Source organism: Theropithecus gelada, chromosome 2 (genome assembly GCF_003255815.1).
Source record: "Theropithecus gelada isolate Dixy chromosome 2, Tgel_1.0, whole genome shotgun sequence".
In the NCBI taxonomy this organism is placed as follows: Eukaryota; Metazoa; Chordata; class Mammalia; order Primates; family Cercopithecidae; genus Theropithecus; species Theropithecus gelada.
The window spans coordinates 13,466,382-13,482,039 of record NC_037669.1 but is presented as its reverse complement, the minus strand read 5'-3'; the positions used below and the strand labels follow the sequence as shown (position 1 = coordinate 13,482,039).

The following is a 15,658-nucleotide window of genomic DNA, read 5'->3' as shown; positions in this document are numbered from 1 at the left end:
AACACACACACACAAATACACACAAACACATACACATAATTATGTATCTGTTCAAGTTTTTCTTAGAACAGGTTTTAATCTCTTGCTAATCTGCTCATTAATTAATGAGTTAAGTAAAATCATTAACTTGCACTCATTTTATATTAGTGCCATAGACATAATTTTACCTTTTTGAAAATTGTATTTTAGCAAAGGACTTTTTTAAGTATGAAGAAAATTCATTTGAAAAAAAGAAAAGTTACTGGGAAAATGTTTGCCAGTTTTAGGCCAATTTTAGCCAAATTTGGGGTTAAAGGAACAGGCTATTCAAATTACTTGTGAATGTGAAAGAAGTGATAAAACACATTTTAGAAAATCCTTATTCTCTCTGTGATATGCTGTTGAATGTGTTAAGGATTAAAATAAAATTAAGATTCTCATGGATCAGCAAGTTTCTTTTTTGTAGCTCATTGAATCATGCAATGAACCTGGAATATCTGAAATGACAGGAACTGGAAGTGCATTAATATATTAAATAATGTTCCTCAAAAGCAATTTATGCCTAACAACAAAACAGAAGCATTTCAGGCATTAGAATATGCAGGAAAAAAGGAAACGCAAAATGTACACCCACACAAACACAAATACTGTATACAGACACAGGGCTCTGCAAATTGCAATGTCCCAAGCAATATACCTTAAATGTATCACATTTGGTTAAAACTTAGAGACAGTGAGACTAAATGATCAGACATCTTTTGCAAGACCCCCCTGCCCCCTCCTCTAGACTACATTGAAATAATACATACAGTCTGGACTAGTTTCGAACTCAAACTTGCGGCTGTTCGTCCCATATCCAGCAGCTGTTCGGGCTCGGATTTGGAATACATATGTAGTGTCAGGCTTGAGGCTACTGATGGTAACATTTGTGCCTCTTGCCCTCAGAATGGTATAACTTGTCTCTTGTTCCTGCTTTGAGGTCAGAAAAAAAAAATCATGTTAAAATCAAATCTTCATAATGCTATAAAACGATAAACAGTGAACCACTCAAACCTGATTCTTTTATATTTTAACACAGATCATGGGATGGATTTAAAAAGTCATATCGATTATTGCAATTATTTTATTCTCCAAAGGCAACATAGGCTTGGGGTGTGTGTGTGTGTGTGTGTGTGTGTGTGTGTGTGTGTGAGAGAGAGAGAGAGAGAGAGAGAGAAAGTCTTGCTCTGTAGCCAGGCTGGAGTGTAGTGGCGTGATCTCAGCTCACTGAAACTTCTGCCTCCCGAGTTCAAGAGATTCTCCTGCCTCAGCTTCCCGAGTAGCTGAGACTACAGGTGCATGCCATCACTCCCAGCTAATCTTTGTATTTTTAGTAGAGACGAGGTTTCGCCATGTTGGCCAGGCTGGTCTTGAACTCCTGACCTCAGGTGATCCACCCGCCTCGGCTGCCCAAAGTGCTGGGATTACAGGCGTGAACCACCATGCCTGGCCCAACATAGGCATTTCTAAAAGATAAAAATATTTACAGAATTTCCTAATTTGAATATTATTATTTCTGCCCTGCATATAAAGCAGGAAAAATTTAGCTTTATTCTAACTAATCAGTAAATATGTGAGGGAAGATATGTTCTCTTCAAAGTCAAGGCTGAGAGAAAACTTAAATCTAATTCCAATTACAAACTTACAAAGAAGAAAATATCCCTTTGAATGAAACCTAATAGGAATGCTCTATTGATACTGGAGTAGAATATTTTTTTATCAACCTTAAAATATTAAACATAAGAAGTCAAGGTTTTATATGTAGCTCTACATTATTTTTAGCATAACTGTATTTGTGCTGTATTTAATCTAAGTCACTATGGTTTGGTAGAGGCAAAAATCTCCAGATCAAAGGCTAGAAATATTTCTCAAAAAGGATCTCTAGGAGATTCACATTGTACATTAGATTCACACCACACCACATTTTAGTGGTCTCTTTGTGTCAAGTCTCGTTTACAAATATTGAATTTATCCAGAATTACGTTTTTTCTTTCACATATATTATTATGCACAGAGCTCCTATGGGGAACCTGATTTCAAGCAATGGTACAATGTCCCTGCACCTAGGGTAGGACTTAGAGTAGGTAATACGAAACACTGTATATCCTCAACCAAGATGAGATTGAGTAGTACAGAAAACACGGCATACATTACATATAGTGTTCATCACCATCAGCGGAATAACCAATCAAGAAAGCTAGACCTTGTGGAGTTTAAATACTAGAGACACTTTCTCAGTATTACCAAGCATACTATAAATATTTGGAATTAATTTTTAAATTTAGGTATATATGATGCAAATATGTATTTATAGGAATATATTTTAAATAATATTACAGGTATGTATGTATCAAAAATACTTAGGGAATAATCAATAGATTCAACCATTTTTTCCTGCATTGGTTAATATTGTTTCAAAGTAATTTCCAGGGGTGGTGGCTCACGCCTGTAATCCCAGCACTTTGGGAAGCCAAGGTGGGCAGATCACCTGAGGTCAGGAGTTTGAGACTAGCTTGACCAACATGGAGAAACCTCATCTCTACTAAAAATACAAAATTAGTGGGGCATGTTGGCACATGCCTGTAATCCCAGCTACTTGGGAGGCTGAGGCAAGAGAATCGCTTGAACCTGGGAGGCAGAGGTTGTGGTGAGTTGAGATTTTGCCATCACATTTCAACCAGGGCAATAAGAGTGAAACTCCGCCTCAAAAACAAACAAACAAACAAACAAAAAAAACAAAAAATGTAGTGCTGCTTGTTGTGTTTGTTGAAGGAGTCTGAAATAACGCAGAACACTTTTCATGTTTGTGAAAGGTACAGATGTATACAATTAAAATTTGATTTTAATCTCATAGATCTAAATGTTACCTAACATTCTTCTCCCATTTCTGAAATGTAGTTTGAACTGCGGCATATAACTGATTTTTAAAAATTTTGTGGCATCATTTATGAACATGAATTATTATATTTCCCCATTCTATCTTGTCATACTTCTGAAAATAGATCACAGTCATATGAGCGTTTGATTTTACTACAGTAGAGGACTCAAAGTTAAGAGAAAACTTATTTCTACTATAATTTTGGAACAATAAAGTTTATTTGGCATCAATTTCTTTTAATGAAAAAGACATACTCTAGTCTCTCTTACAGACAGACTATGAAAAAAACGACATTATACTAGAGAAATACATTAACTTCAAGCAAGGAAATAACTACATAACGCAAAACAATGTTTTTACATTATGCATTTTTGCACAGTTGATTATGCCAATAATTCTCATCAGGATGTATTCTCATGTAGAAAAAGGTACCTGATATAGGGGAAAACATACTAAAGGAGGACTCATGGCTGCCACGATCCAAAACAGAGATCTAATATTTATTCGCAGTGAGGCCGTCGGAAATCCACATAACGTCACTCTCAGTATTCTTAATTGTTAAACAACTTACTTTTCTACTTCCATAAGGTTATTATACAGCTCAAACTTAAGTAATATCCACAGAAATTGTTCTGTAAACATAAACTGCTGTATAAATGCACAATTTGCATTTAATTCACTTTAACACACTTTATAAACTGAAGTAGATACACTAATATGTAGTCGTCACTTTGTAGCTGTGAAACTAACTAGCTGCGATGCTAAGGTTTAAACACGTCTTGCCTTTAAACTTTACTATGATTTACAAACAGAAAAAAAAATGAGTCATTTAGAATGATGGAATACTCACCACTCCACTCAGGGCAAAATAACTGCGCACCTCTTTTTTAATAATTTTTAAATTTGGGGTAAAAATAACCATGTGCCTATTTTTTTTAAATAATTGCATTACCAAGCCACAATTTTATGTCAGGCAAATTTATCCATCCATCCCCAACCTTTTAAATTTCCTTCTACAGGGTCAAGAAAGCTTTTCATCATCAGTTAAACAATACAATATTTTTGTCACTAGCACAATGTTTCTATTTGTATTGAATGAAATGCATGTCAATTTGAAGGTCAGGATATGATGCTTGAGGTAATGAACTAAAAAAACAGTTCACAAATAGACTAAGAAATCACAATAAAATAGTTGGTAGAGGAGGGGTCTTGGTGTAAAAGGATACAAATGTCATGCTATTGCCATAACTAACTGGATTAAGTTGGCAGTGGCATCTTTGATGTTGCTTATTGCTCTAGAATACGGGGTATTCAACAAGATTCTTTCTAAACCTTCCTCTACCAATAAATCAAAGGGGTCACATGGCCACAGTTCTCAATAGCGCTCTACCATTTACCAGCAATGTCACTGGTTTCTTTCCAAGAGCACAGCTCATGAGGAAACAGCTTCTTTCCTACACAGCCCAACCTTGAAATATTGTTTCCCCACCTTTTCATAGTATTTGACCTCGTAGTCCAATATGATCCCATTAGGATGTTCAGGTTCTTGCCAGGACAAAGAGATGCTATTTCTGGAGGTCCGATCTTTCTTAATCGTCAGGACAGGTGATGGAGCTGTAAAGAGAAGATGGGAGGGGAAGGTGGAAGGAAGCAAATTAATGGGTTGGAAAGGCTGGCAAATAAGAACAGAGAGAGAAGGGAACATGCAAATGGAATCTATCATCATTTCAATTTTTGGCAAGAAAGCACTATTTCCATTTCCAAGGCTCTTGAGTATTAATCTGGCCCCATATCCAGGCTCAACAGCTGGATTATAGCCCTGGTACATGCAGGCCTAGGGAAAATGAGCTGAGATTCTCTGCTGCTGGTGGACTAGTGGCAAGTGAGCAGATGTTTTCAATCTGCTACTATAATGTAAGCAATGAAATATATTTGATATATTAAAAAAAGAACAAAACATCAGGACTACCTATTTGTTATAATGTTGCAAAGTTATTAATGCCAGATTCTTCAGCTCATTGATAACATTTTCATATGCAGCTCTGCAAGAGGACTGGAATCCATTATGCACAAGGAGTCCCATGGTATCCATAGGTAATAATAATATTTAGTGTATTGTAAAATAGATATGATTTAGGACATATTACAGTAGGTCTTGACTTCTGACAAACATCTCTTGACTACAAAGAAAAGGAAACAACAATCTTCTGTTTTACATTTTTATTTCTTAAAAAAATATTTAATGAGAGGTACCAAGGAAATGACTGCTATATGTGTTTTACAATTACCTAGACATGTTTTGAAATGTCTTATTTGATGGTGATTCTACATTTGCTATGTTTTGCTAAGCATTATCGAAAGTATGGAATATCAATAAAAACCCCATCTGTTTGGATCAGATATCATAGGGTCAAATTCATTTCTAACTGAAGATTAAATATATTTTAAGTGATTTCCTTCTTCAAACCCTTCCATTAAAAGGAAAAATGCATCCTATCATCAAAGTACTTCTGCTTTCAAATCTCAATATTGGTTCACTCACCAATCGAAATGTCTTAATGGAATGCAGCAAAATAAACTACAAACACACAACAAACGAAAACTCAGGAATCTTTAGATACATTAACTGTTGAATTGTTTTCATTGTTAAATAACTTATTTTTATATAGATTTTTCTCAAATCAAGGGCTGTAAGAACCTCATATATTTGTATTTCCCACAAGTTAGCAGAAGTTTCGAATTTGTTGACATTTCTATGATTATCACATGATGACTTTTGCATCCGACCTCTCATTCAAACTTTCCTATCTATAAACACTTTTCATTTTTATTCTTCACCTATAATAGAAACTTTCATTACGGCTGCCTTATGCCACTTCCAAGAAAACTGTACACGAAAAAATAGAATCTACTGCGGTATTTCCCATCCACTGGGTTGTATTACTTGTGAGGTCATAGGAACTCCTTCTAATTGAAGCATGGATTGGCCTAGGAATGATGACTTAATCTTTTGTTTTATTTTTTTCTTTTTTTAAGACAGGGTTTTGCCCTTGTTGCCCAGGCTAGAGTGTAGTGACGTGATCTCGGCTTACTGCAGCCTCCCGCTCCCAGGCTCAAGCAATCCTTCTGGCTTAGCCTCCCAAGTAGCTGAGACTACAGGCTTGTGCCACCACAATCAGCTAATTTTTTTATTATCTGTAGAGACAAAGTTTTGTCACGTTGCCCAGGCTGATCTTGAACTCCTGGGCTCAAGTGATTCTCCCCACTAGGCCTCCCAAAGTGCTAGGATTATAGGCAGGAACCACCACAGTTTGCCTGACTTAATCTTCTGCCAAGGAAAAAATGTAGGTGTTGCTTTTCTGATGAAAAAGAAAATTCATTTTCTTATCAACATTTTGCTTCCACTAGAAATTAGTATCTTTTCATATACATTAATATCATTTACCTTTCATTGTCAATTCATCTATTCAATAATCCTCTATTTTAGTCCCTAAATTGGTTTCACCCCCACAACCCTGTGATTTGTTCTCTAAAGTTGATTCTAAGCAAAAGATAAGTTATTTTTCTTATATTTTAGTTGAAGCTTCATAAACATATTCAATATATACAAATGTATTGCTACATTACAAATAAATAGACATGTGGATTTAAAAAAAAAATATTCTATTTTTACATACTTCAATACTTAGAAAAATCAATTCATTATCCAATCACTAATAAAAAAATTGCAGCCCCAATGTCTTTGGACTCAAATTTTGCATTTCCTACAATGAGGAAATCCTACTAATTTTTCTGCTGAAGTAAGTCCATTAATGGAGTCACATTTAATGTTAGTTTCAAGAGCATTTCAAGAAGCTTGATGTTGGAACACATGAGGTCCTACATTTAATTTGATACCACCATGAAACTTCCATTTTTTCCTCGTGGTTAAAATTCATTTTCAAAGAAGTGTTGAAAATAACCAAGTACAGCATCTCTCCTTTAAAAAAAGAAAAGAGAGAAAATAATTCATTTGAAAGAACAATTGTGATGAGGATTGTATTAACTTTTTAATGAAAGCTTTGCGGGCTGTTTTGGGGGTCTGTCCAAATTTTACTGCTTCTGCACTGAGCAGGACTTTATAACTTGAATTTCTTCAAAGCTCTTTGAGCAAGCTGCAGGACTCTGTTGGACTGTAATAAATAGCCTTTTGTAATTCCACACTTACTTAAGTAGAGGCAATTGCTTGAAGCTTGTGCCATCACTATGTTAAATGAACCTTTTCTGATTGCTGCTTTTGGACCCCTATTAAGTCATTTGTTCTGCTCTTTTAATACACGCCCCTTGTGCTGGCTGCATTTCAGCAAAGTTCAACTCAGTACACCAGCTGGAAGCCCGGTACTTTTAGGTAATACTCATCAATATTTTAATATTAATAAATAATTAATAGGAATTGTTTTTCTTTCCCTTGAGAAATAGTGTGGGCATAATAAAACATAATGGAGAAAGAGACAAATTCTATGAGCACTTCACTGTATCAATGCTTTTAAAAAGTTTTCCAGAACACTTTTTAATTCATGTTTTGAGGTATAATTTATCGATTCTTTATGTGCTGTAACACAATTTAGAATATTAATGAGAAACGGTGATACAAATTATGCTTTTCATTAATTTTCAGATATCAGAGAGTGATTTGTTCAAATTACTAATTTGCAAATTCATAGAAATTCTTTAAATCAGTATTTTTCTGTACAAAAATCATGATATTGCAATGTACACTGTACAACAGATTTATTTTCTTTTTTAAATAAAAATTTAAAATTTGCAATTTGAGAGAATGGAGGTTAATGGTTAAGCAAAATGGAAAAAAGAAATTTCAACTTCCTTAAGACTGGAAAAATGCTGGGAGCTACAGGCAAAATTAAGAAGGAAGAGAAAGCTCAGGGATTTTGTAGCAAAAATGCTGGTATATATGCTAAAATCGCAATTGCCAGTAAATGATCTGATAGCCTAGGATTTTTTTTTTTAGATGGAGTTTCACTCTTGTTGCCCAGGCTGGAGTTCAATGGCGCAATCTCGGCTCACTGCACCTCCACCTCCCGGGTGCAAGAGACTCTACTGTTTCAGCCTCCCAAGTAGCTGGGATTACAGATGCGTACCACCACACCCAGCTAATTTTCATATTTCTAGTAGAGACAGGGTTTCACCATGTTGGCAAGGCTGGTCTTGAATGCTTGACTCAGGTGATCCACCCACCTCAGCCTCCCTAAGTGCTAGGATTACAGGAGTGAGCCAGCGTACCCGTTCGGATTTTTAATTTTCTGCCTGTTATACACCCTAATTGATAGATTATTGAAATCATTCCCTTATTAAGAGAAAGAAGTTGATGACCGAATAGGATGCCGAGAAACTGGTGCAGGCATTGTTGCAAGTTAACAAATAGTTTTGTAGAAAAACAAATGAAGACACTGGTAAAAAGAAAATTTACAACAGTATAAAGGTAATAATTTTTAGAAAATTTAAAATGATGTCTGGTATGTAAAATACATTTTTGTTGTATTGGTATTTAAGAGAGAGAAATAATATTAATATTTGATCTTCAACTTTTGCTATTCTGGGTACAGCTGACAGATGTTCCCTGTGTAAAATCATAAAGAAAGGAGACATATATACTTTGTAAAGTGGCATTGATTATATTTTAAATGAAATATTTCTTAAAAGAATACAAGTAGACTGGGCGCGGTGGCTCACGCCTGTAATCCCAGCACTTTGGGAGGCCAAGGCGGGCGGATCACAAGGTCAGGAGATCGAGACTGTCCTGGCTAACATGGTGAAACCCCGTCTCTACTAAAAAAAAAAAAAAAAAAAATTAGCTGGGTGTGGTGTCGGGCGCCTGCAGTCCCACCTATTCGGAGGCTGGCGTGAACCCGGGAGGCGGAGTTTGCAGTGAGCTGAGATCGCGCCACTGTACTCCAGTCTGGGCAACAGAGCGAGACTCTGTCTCAAAAAAAAAAGAAAGAAAAGAAAAGAAAAGAAAAGAATGCAAATAAAGAAGAAAAATAGTTAAGACTAAGAAGGAGGGGTGGCTTTTGAGTCACACAGCTGACCATCCTCCAGACTTACACAGCACTGTTGAAAACTTCCAAACACCGCCAGTACTAAGGAAACTCTTAACTGTGTGACAGTGGAAATGCGTGATGCTTTCAATCCATTCTTCTTTCAAATGCTTCTTTGGTCATGACAGGACTAGACAGATATTTTTACCCTATGTTACCTAGTAGTATGTGTTTTATAAAAGCTGGTATAGAAGTGCTTTTCAGGCCAGGCTCAGTGACTCGCACCTGTAATCCCAGCACTTTGGGAGGCCGAGGCAGGTGGATCACTTGTGATCAGGAGTTCGAGACCAGCCTGGCCAACATGATGAAACCCCGACTCTACTAAAAATACAAAAAAAAAAATTAGCTGAGCATAGTGCCGGGCACCTCCAATCCCAACTACTAGGGAGGCTGAGGCAGGAGAATCACTTGAACCCGGGAGAAGGAGGTTGCAAGTGAGCAGAGATTGCATGCCATTGCACTCCAGCCTGGAAAACAAGAGCAAAACTCTGTCTCAAAAAAAAAAAAAAAAGTATTTTTCAATTTCTCCTCTAAGAAGACATAACTTTCTGGAAACCAAGTGTTGACTTGTTCACAGTGTTTTCTTCCCTAAGTCCAGGCCACCGCAATGACAGCCTCTTGAAATAGCAACATGCAATGACTAGTTGAGATGTATGACGGAGACATGCAAAGTACCCTGTTTGTTTTTTGGAAACAAGAGTCTTGCTCTGTCTCCCAGGCTGGAGTGCAGTGGCACAATCTTAGCTCACTGCAACCTCTACCTCCGGGATTCAAGTGATTCTCCTGCCTCAGCCTCCTGAGCAGCTGGGATTACAGGAGCATGCCACCATGCCCCGCTAATTTTTTGTATTTTTAGTAGAGACGGGGTTTCATCATCATGACCAGGCTGGTTTCGAACCCCTGACCTCAAGTGATCTCCTCGCCTCGACCTCCCAAAGTGCTAGCATTACAGGCATGAGCCATCACGCCCGGCCAAAGTACCACTTTTAATAGTTAATAATTGGCCAGGCACAGTGGCTCACGCCTGTAATCCCAGCCCTTTGGGAGGCTGAGGTGGGCAAATCATGAGGTCAGGAGGTCAAGACCAGCTTGACCATCAGGGCAAAACCCCATTTCTAATAAAATTCAAAAATTAGCCAGGTGTGGTGGTGTCTGCCTTTAATCCCAGCTACTTGGGAGGCTGAGGCAGGAGAATCACTTGAACCCTGGAGGCGGAGGTTACAGTGAGCCAAGATGGCACCACCACACTTCAGCCTGGGCAACAGAATGAGACTTAGTTTAAAAAAAAAAAAGAAGTTAATAATTGAACCTCAGCTGAGAAGTAGAGAAGAACTTTTTCTAAAAGATTGTTTCTTCATCTAGTTGAAGTACAGAAGGAAGATTTTTGCACATTGTAACCTGAGTCATTGACTACATTCAATAAAATAATAGAAAAACAAATTACAACGGAAAAGCAAAAATGTTACCCAGAAAATGTCTCCCTGTGAAGGGATCCGGTTAGGGATGAGACTTGCATCATTCACAAATTGTGTTAGAATTACATTTGATACATGTGTGTGCCAGATCTAGTGACAGACATGGAAGGGATTCTTTGTTTTAACCATGGTGTTTTAAAATCTACATTATTCTGCCACTAAAATATGACCTTTCCTTAAAATCAGGAAGTGAAAACTTCAAAATTCAACCCCTAAAGGATCTGGTTTGGTTCATTTGTTTTTATTGGGACCTTCCTCTTTCTAGATTTGGGAATTTCTAATGAACCTCTGAGGTATCTCTGTGGTTTAGAGACTGGACAAGTTAAAGTAATAACAAAAAGGGCTCAGGATTTCTTTTCTAAGTGAGCCAAAGCTTTTAAAAATTATCTCCATGGGAAAATATATACAGTAAATGGTTGAAAGATTTTTCTTTTGAATCAGACACGACATTAAAAGCATTAGTCTCTTATTTTTCTTTACCATTCATTACAATGCCTACTGAGGAACACTTCCTTCTCAGCTTTTTCAGAAGTGAACACTTCTGTTAAATCCAGACACCCTCTTGGGTTTGATTTAGCATAATCGTTCATAGATTAATGTTCTCCAACTCACTATTCCTACACTGATTTTCCAAACCTGGTGTTCTGATTTTCTATTTTAGCTACAAAGCCTCATCAATTTGCAGTGTATCCATTTCAAAATCTCAGAGTTATAGTTTATATTTTCTTTCTCACCAATAATTCAGCTTGCCAATCAGGTCCACCTTCCAAAAGCTGATCAATTTTCTACTTTTCCAGCTGTGGCTTAGTTCAAACCCTTGCCATTTACCACCTGCATTGGATTCTATGCCTTTCAGCTTAATATTTTCAGAATTTCAACTTTCTATACATTTTGATGAATTATTGTATAAAGCAAATGAAACATTGATTCCCCTCTCTTTCAAAATCACATAATTTCAAATCTAGGTTTTCTAAAGTGTTAAACAAATAATAAGCTCCAACAGAATGGTCTGGAGATCTGTATTTTTAAGAAGACAATAGCAGAAAACTCTTAGGATCACAAAGAGCTGGGAAACTTTGGACTACAGTAGGATACAAAATTTGAAATTCATTTCATTGTTATTTAGTGCTCCTCACAAGACTGCAACACACATACCAGCTTTGTCATTTATTGCTTTCCATACAAAGCAAAAATTCTAAAGATGATTCTTTTTTTCAATTATTTGTGTATGCTGTACTCCCTGTCTGCAACACTAGGTATCTTTTATTTCCACCTGGAAAACTGCTTCTACTCCTCATTATTCTCCAAAATCCTTTGCTAATGTAATTCCCTCATAAAGTTTCTCCTGAGTCCCTTAGGCAATAGTTAATCAGCTCCTTCCTCTGGCCTCCTATAGTATAGTTGCTCCTTCTCCTATTATTTAGCCCACTGCATTGTGTTGTAATTACATCATTTGCTTACAGTATGCCTTCCCACTAGACTGTATGTCCCTCAGAATCTTAGGTGCCTAGCATAGTGTCGACTTTGCATAAATCTAGCCATGGAATTTGGTTAGCCTTGAAATAAAGTACACAGCATATTTTGTGGCAGGTTCCTCTGAAAAATAAATTCTATTTAGCCCCTGATATTAAAATAACAAAATTAAAACAAAAATGGCAATTAAAATGTGCTTAGAAGAGAGACTACACTCTATAAACTTACGTTATTCAAATTCTAGAGTAAAAAGAAAAGTAATTTTCTCAATAGAATTAATTGTGCTGGGAGAAAAATATTCTAAGACACAATACACTGAAAATAAATTTTGACCAGAATTTCCTTCCCCGATTTTTTGATAACAGTATACACAAGATTTAGTCTTTTCTAAAGACTAAAACTCCAAAATTTTAATCATTGAATTTTAAAGATCTAAAGTAGTTTTAAAGACTGGAGAATTTTGTTACAATTTATAATCTTACTCTTTTTTCAGCATGGAGAAATAAAAAATTTTTAAAAAGTAATGACAAACTGTACATTTCATAGTCATTTATTGCATAAATTCACAAAAATGAAATCTTATTTTTCATTTTATCAATTAATCAACATATTCCTTTTTATAAAAATATAAAGGTCTTCTTTTAATATCCTACAGTATCCTAACAGAATTAGAGCAATCTCATATATATGAGATATATGATATGGTTCTGAAAATCTAGTGGATAATCATAGATTTCTAAATATAATGCTTCACTGTGAAAGAGGTTGTATTAGTTCATTCTCACACTGCTATAAAGAACCGCCCAAGACTGGGTAATTTATAAATGAAAGAGGTTTAATTGACACAGTTACTCAGGGCTGGGTAGGCCTCAAGAAACTTACAATCATGGTAGAAGGGGATGCAAACACTTCCTTCTTCACATGGCAGCAGCAAGGAGAAGTGCAGAGTGAAGTGGCCAAGAAACCCTTATAAAACTATCAGATGTCATGAGAACACACTCACTATAATGAGAGTGGCATGAGGGTAACTGCCCCCATGATTCAATTCCCTCCCACTGGTGGGTCCCTCCTAGGACACATGGGGATTATGGGAATTATAATTCAAGATGGGATTTGGGTGAGAACACAGAGCCAAACCATGTCATTCCACCCCTCACCCCTTCCAAATCTTATGTCTTCACATTTTAAAACATAATCATGCCCTTCCAATGGTCCCCAAAGTCTTCACTCATTCAAGCATTAACCCAAAAGTCCAAATCCAAAGTCTCATCTGAGACAAGTGAAGTCCCTTCTGCCTATGAGCCTGTAAAATGAAAAGCAAGTCATTTACTTCCCAGATACAATGAGGATATGGCCATTGGGTAAATACACCTATTCCAAATGAAAGAAGTTGGTCAAAACAAAGGGACTACAGGCCCATGCAAGTCCAAAATCTGACAAGGCAATAATTAAATCTTAAAGCTCTGAAATAATCTCCTTTGACTCCATGTCTCATATTCAATTTATGCTGATGCAAGAGATGGGCTCCCAGAGCCTTGGGTTTTGCAGGGTACAGTCCTCCTCCCAGTTACTTTCATGGGCTGGTGTTGAGTGTCTGTGACTTTTCCAGGTGCATCCAACACGAGCTCTCAGTGGATCCATCATTCTGGGGTCTAGAGGATAGTGGCCTTCTTCTCACAGCTTCACTAGGCAGTGCCCCACTGGGGACCCCACATTTCCCTACTGCACTGCCCTAGCAGAGGTCTCCATGAGGGCTCTGCCCCTGCAGCAAAGTTCTGACTGGACATCCAGGCATTTTCAATATCCTCTGAAATGTAGGTGGAGGTTCCCAAACCTTAGTTCATGACTTCTGTGCACCTGCAGGTTCAACACTAGGAGGAAGCTGCCAAGACTTGGGTCTTGCACGATCTGAAGCCATGGCCCAAGCTATACCTTGACTTCTTTTTTTTTTTTTTTTTTTTTTTGAGACGGAGTCTCGCTCTGTCGCCCAGGCTGGAGTGCAGTGGCCGGATCTCAGCTCACTGCAAGCTCCGCCTCCCGGGTTCACGCCATTCTCCTGCCTCAGCCTCCCAAGTAGCTGGGACTACAGGCGCCCACCACCTCGCCCGGCTAGTTTTTTGTATTTTTTAGTAGAGACGGGGTTTCACCATGTTAGCCAGGATGGTCTCGATCTCCCAACCTCGTGATCCGCCCGTCTCGGCCTCCCAAAGTGCTGGGATTACAGGCTTGAGCCACCGCGCCCGGCCTACCTTGACTTCATTTAGCCACAGTTGGAGCATCTGGGACACAGGGCAACAAATCTCTATGCTGCACACAGCAGGGGGTCCTTGGACAAGCCTACAAAACCATTTTTCCCTCCTTGGCTTCCTGGTCTGTCAAAAAGATCTCTGACATGCCCTGGAGATATTTTCCCGATTGTCTTGGCAATTAATATTTGGCTCCTTGTTATTTACGCAAATTTATGCAGCCAGCTTGAATTTCTCCCCCCAAAATGGGTTTTTTTTTCTACTCCATTATCAGGCAGCAAATTTTCCTAACTTTAATGCTCTACTTCCTCCTGAATGTTGTGCTACTAAAAAAGTTGTTCCACCAGATACCCTAAATTATCTCTCTCAAGTTTAAACTTCTGCTGATCCCTAGGGCAGGGACAAAATGTCACCAGTCTCTTTGTTAAACTATTAAAAGAGTCACCTTTATTCCAGTTGCCAAGAAGTTCCTCATCTCCATCTGAGACCGTTTCAGCCTGGTCATCATTGTTTATATCACTATCAATATTTTGGTCAAAGCCATTTAACAAGTCTCTAGGAAGTTCCAAACTTTCCCACATTATCGGGGGAACCCATCCCCGATAATTCAATGTGGGTCCATTTCTATTTTCCCTAAGTGTTGGCCAGTCTGAGAAATAAAGGGAAAGAGTACAAAAGAGAGAAATTTCCGGGGGAGACATCACATGTCGGCAGGTTCCATGATGCCCCCCAAGCCATAAAACCAGCAAGTTCTTATTAGTGATTTTCAAAGGGAAGGGAGTGTACAAATAAGGTGTGGGTCACAGAGATCACATGCTTCACAAGGTAATAAAATATCACAAGGCAAATGGAGGTGGGGTGAGATCACAGGACAGGGCAAAATTAAAATTGCTAATGAAGTTTCGAGCACACATTATCAGTTATAACATCTTATCAGGAGACAGGGTTTGAGAGTAGACAACCGGTCTGACCAAAATTTATTAGGCAGGAATTTCCTCATCCTAATAGGCCAGGGAGTGCTACAGCAAACCGGGGCTTATTTCATCCCTTATCTGCAACTGTAAAAGACAGACGTTCCCAGAGCAGTCATTTCAGAAACCTCCCCCTAGGAACGCATTCTCTTCCTCAGGGCTGTTGCTTGCTGAGAAAAATTATTCAGCAATATTTCTCCTATTTGCTTTTGAAAGAAGAGAAATATGACTCTGTTCCACCCAGCTCTCGGGCAGCCAGACCTAATGGTTATCGCCCTTGTTCCCTGAACATTGCTGTTAACCTGTTCTTTTTACAAGGTGCCCAGATTTCATATTGTTTAAACAATTTGTGCAGTTAACACAATCATCACAGGGTCCTGAGGTGACATATATCCTCAGCTTACAAAGATGACGGGATTAAGAGATTAAAGGCAGACATAGGAAATCGCAAGAATATTGATTGGGGAAGTGATAAATGTCCATGAAATCTTCACAATTTATG

The 15,658-nt window shown here is 37.8% G+C and overlaps 1 protein-coding gene across 3 annotated transcripts in view; it reads right to left on the bottom strand.

The window, feature by feature from the left end:
- Positions 1 to 15,658, bottom strand: part of EPHA3 (EPH receptor A3) — a 359,464-nt gene that overhangs the window by 75,875 nt on the left and 267,931 nt on the right. For 2 of the 3 annotated variants that reach the window (XM_025377671.1, XM_025377673.1), the window contains exons 6-7: positions 4,386 to 4,510; positions 789 to 951 (exon numbers count right to left, since the gene is read on the bottom strand). In XM_025377671.1, the coding sequence (XP_025233456.1) occupies positions 789 to 951; positions 4,386 to 4,510 (288 nt within the window). The remainder of the gene's footprint in view (positions 1 to 788; positions 952 to 4,385; positions 4,511 to 15,658) is intronic. The other variant, XM_025377672.1, reaches the window with a different exon arrangement.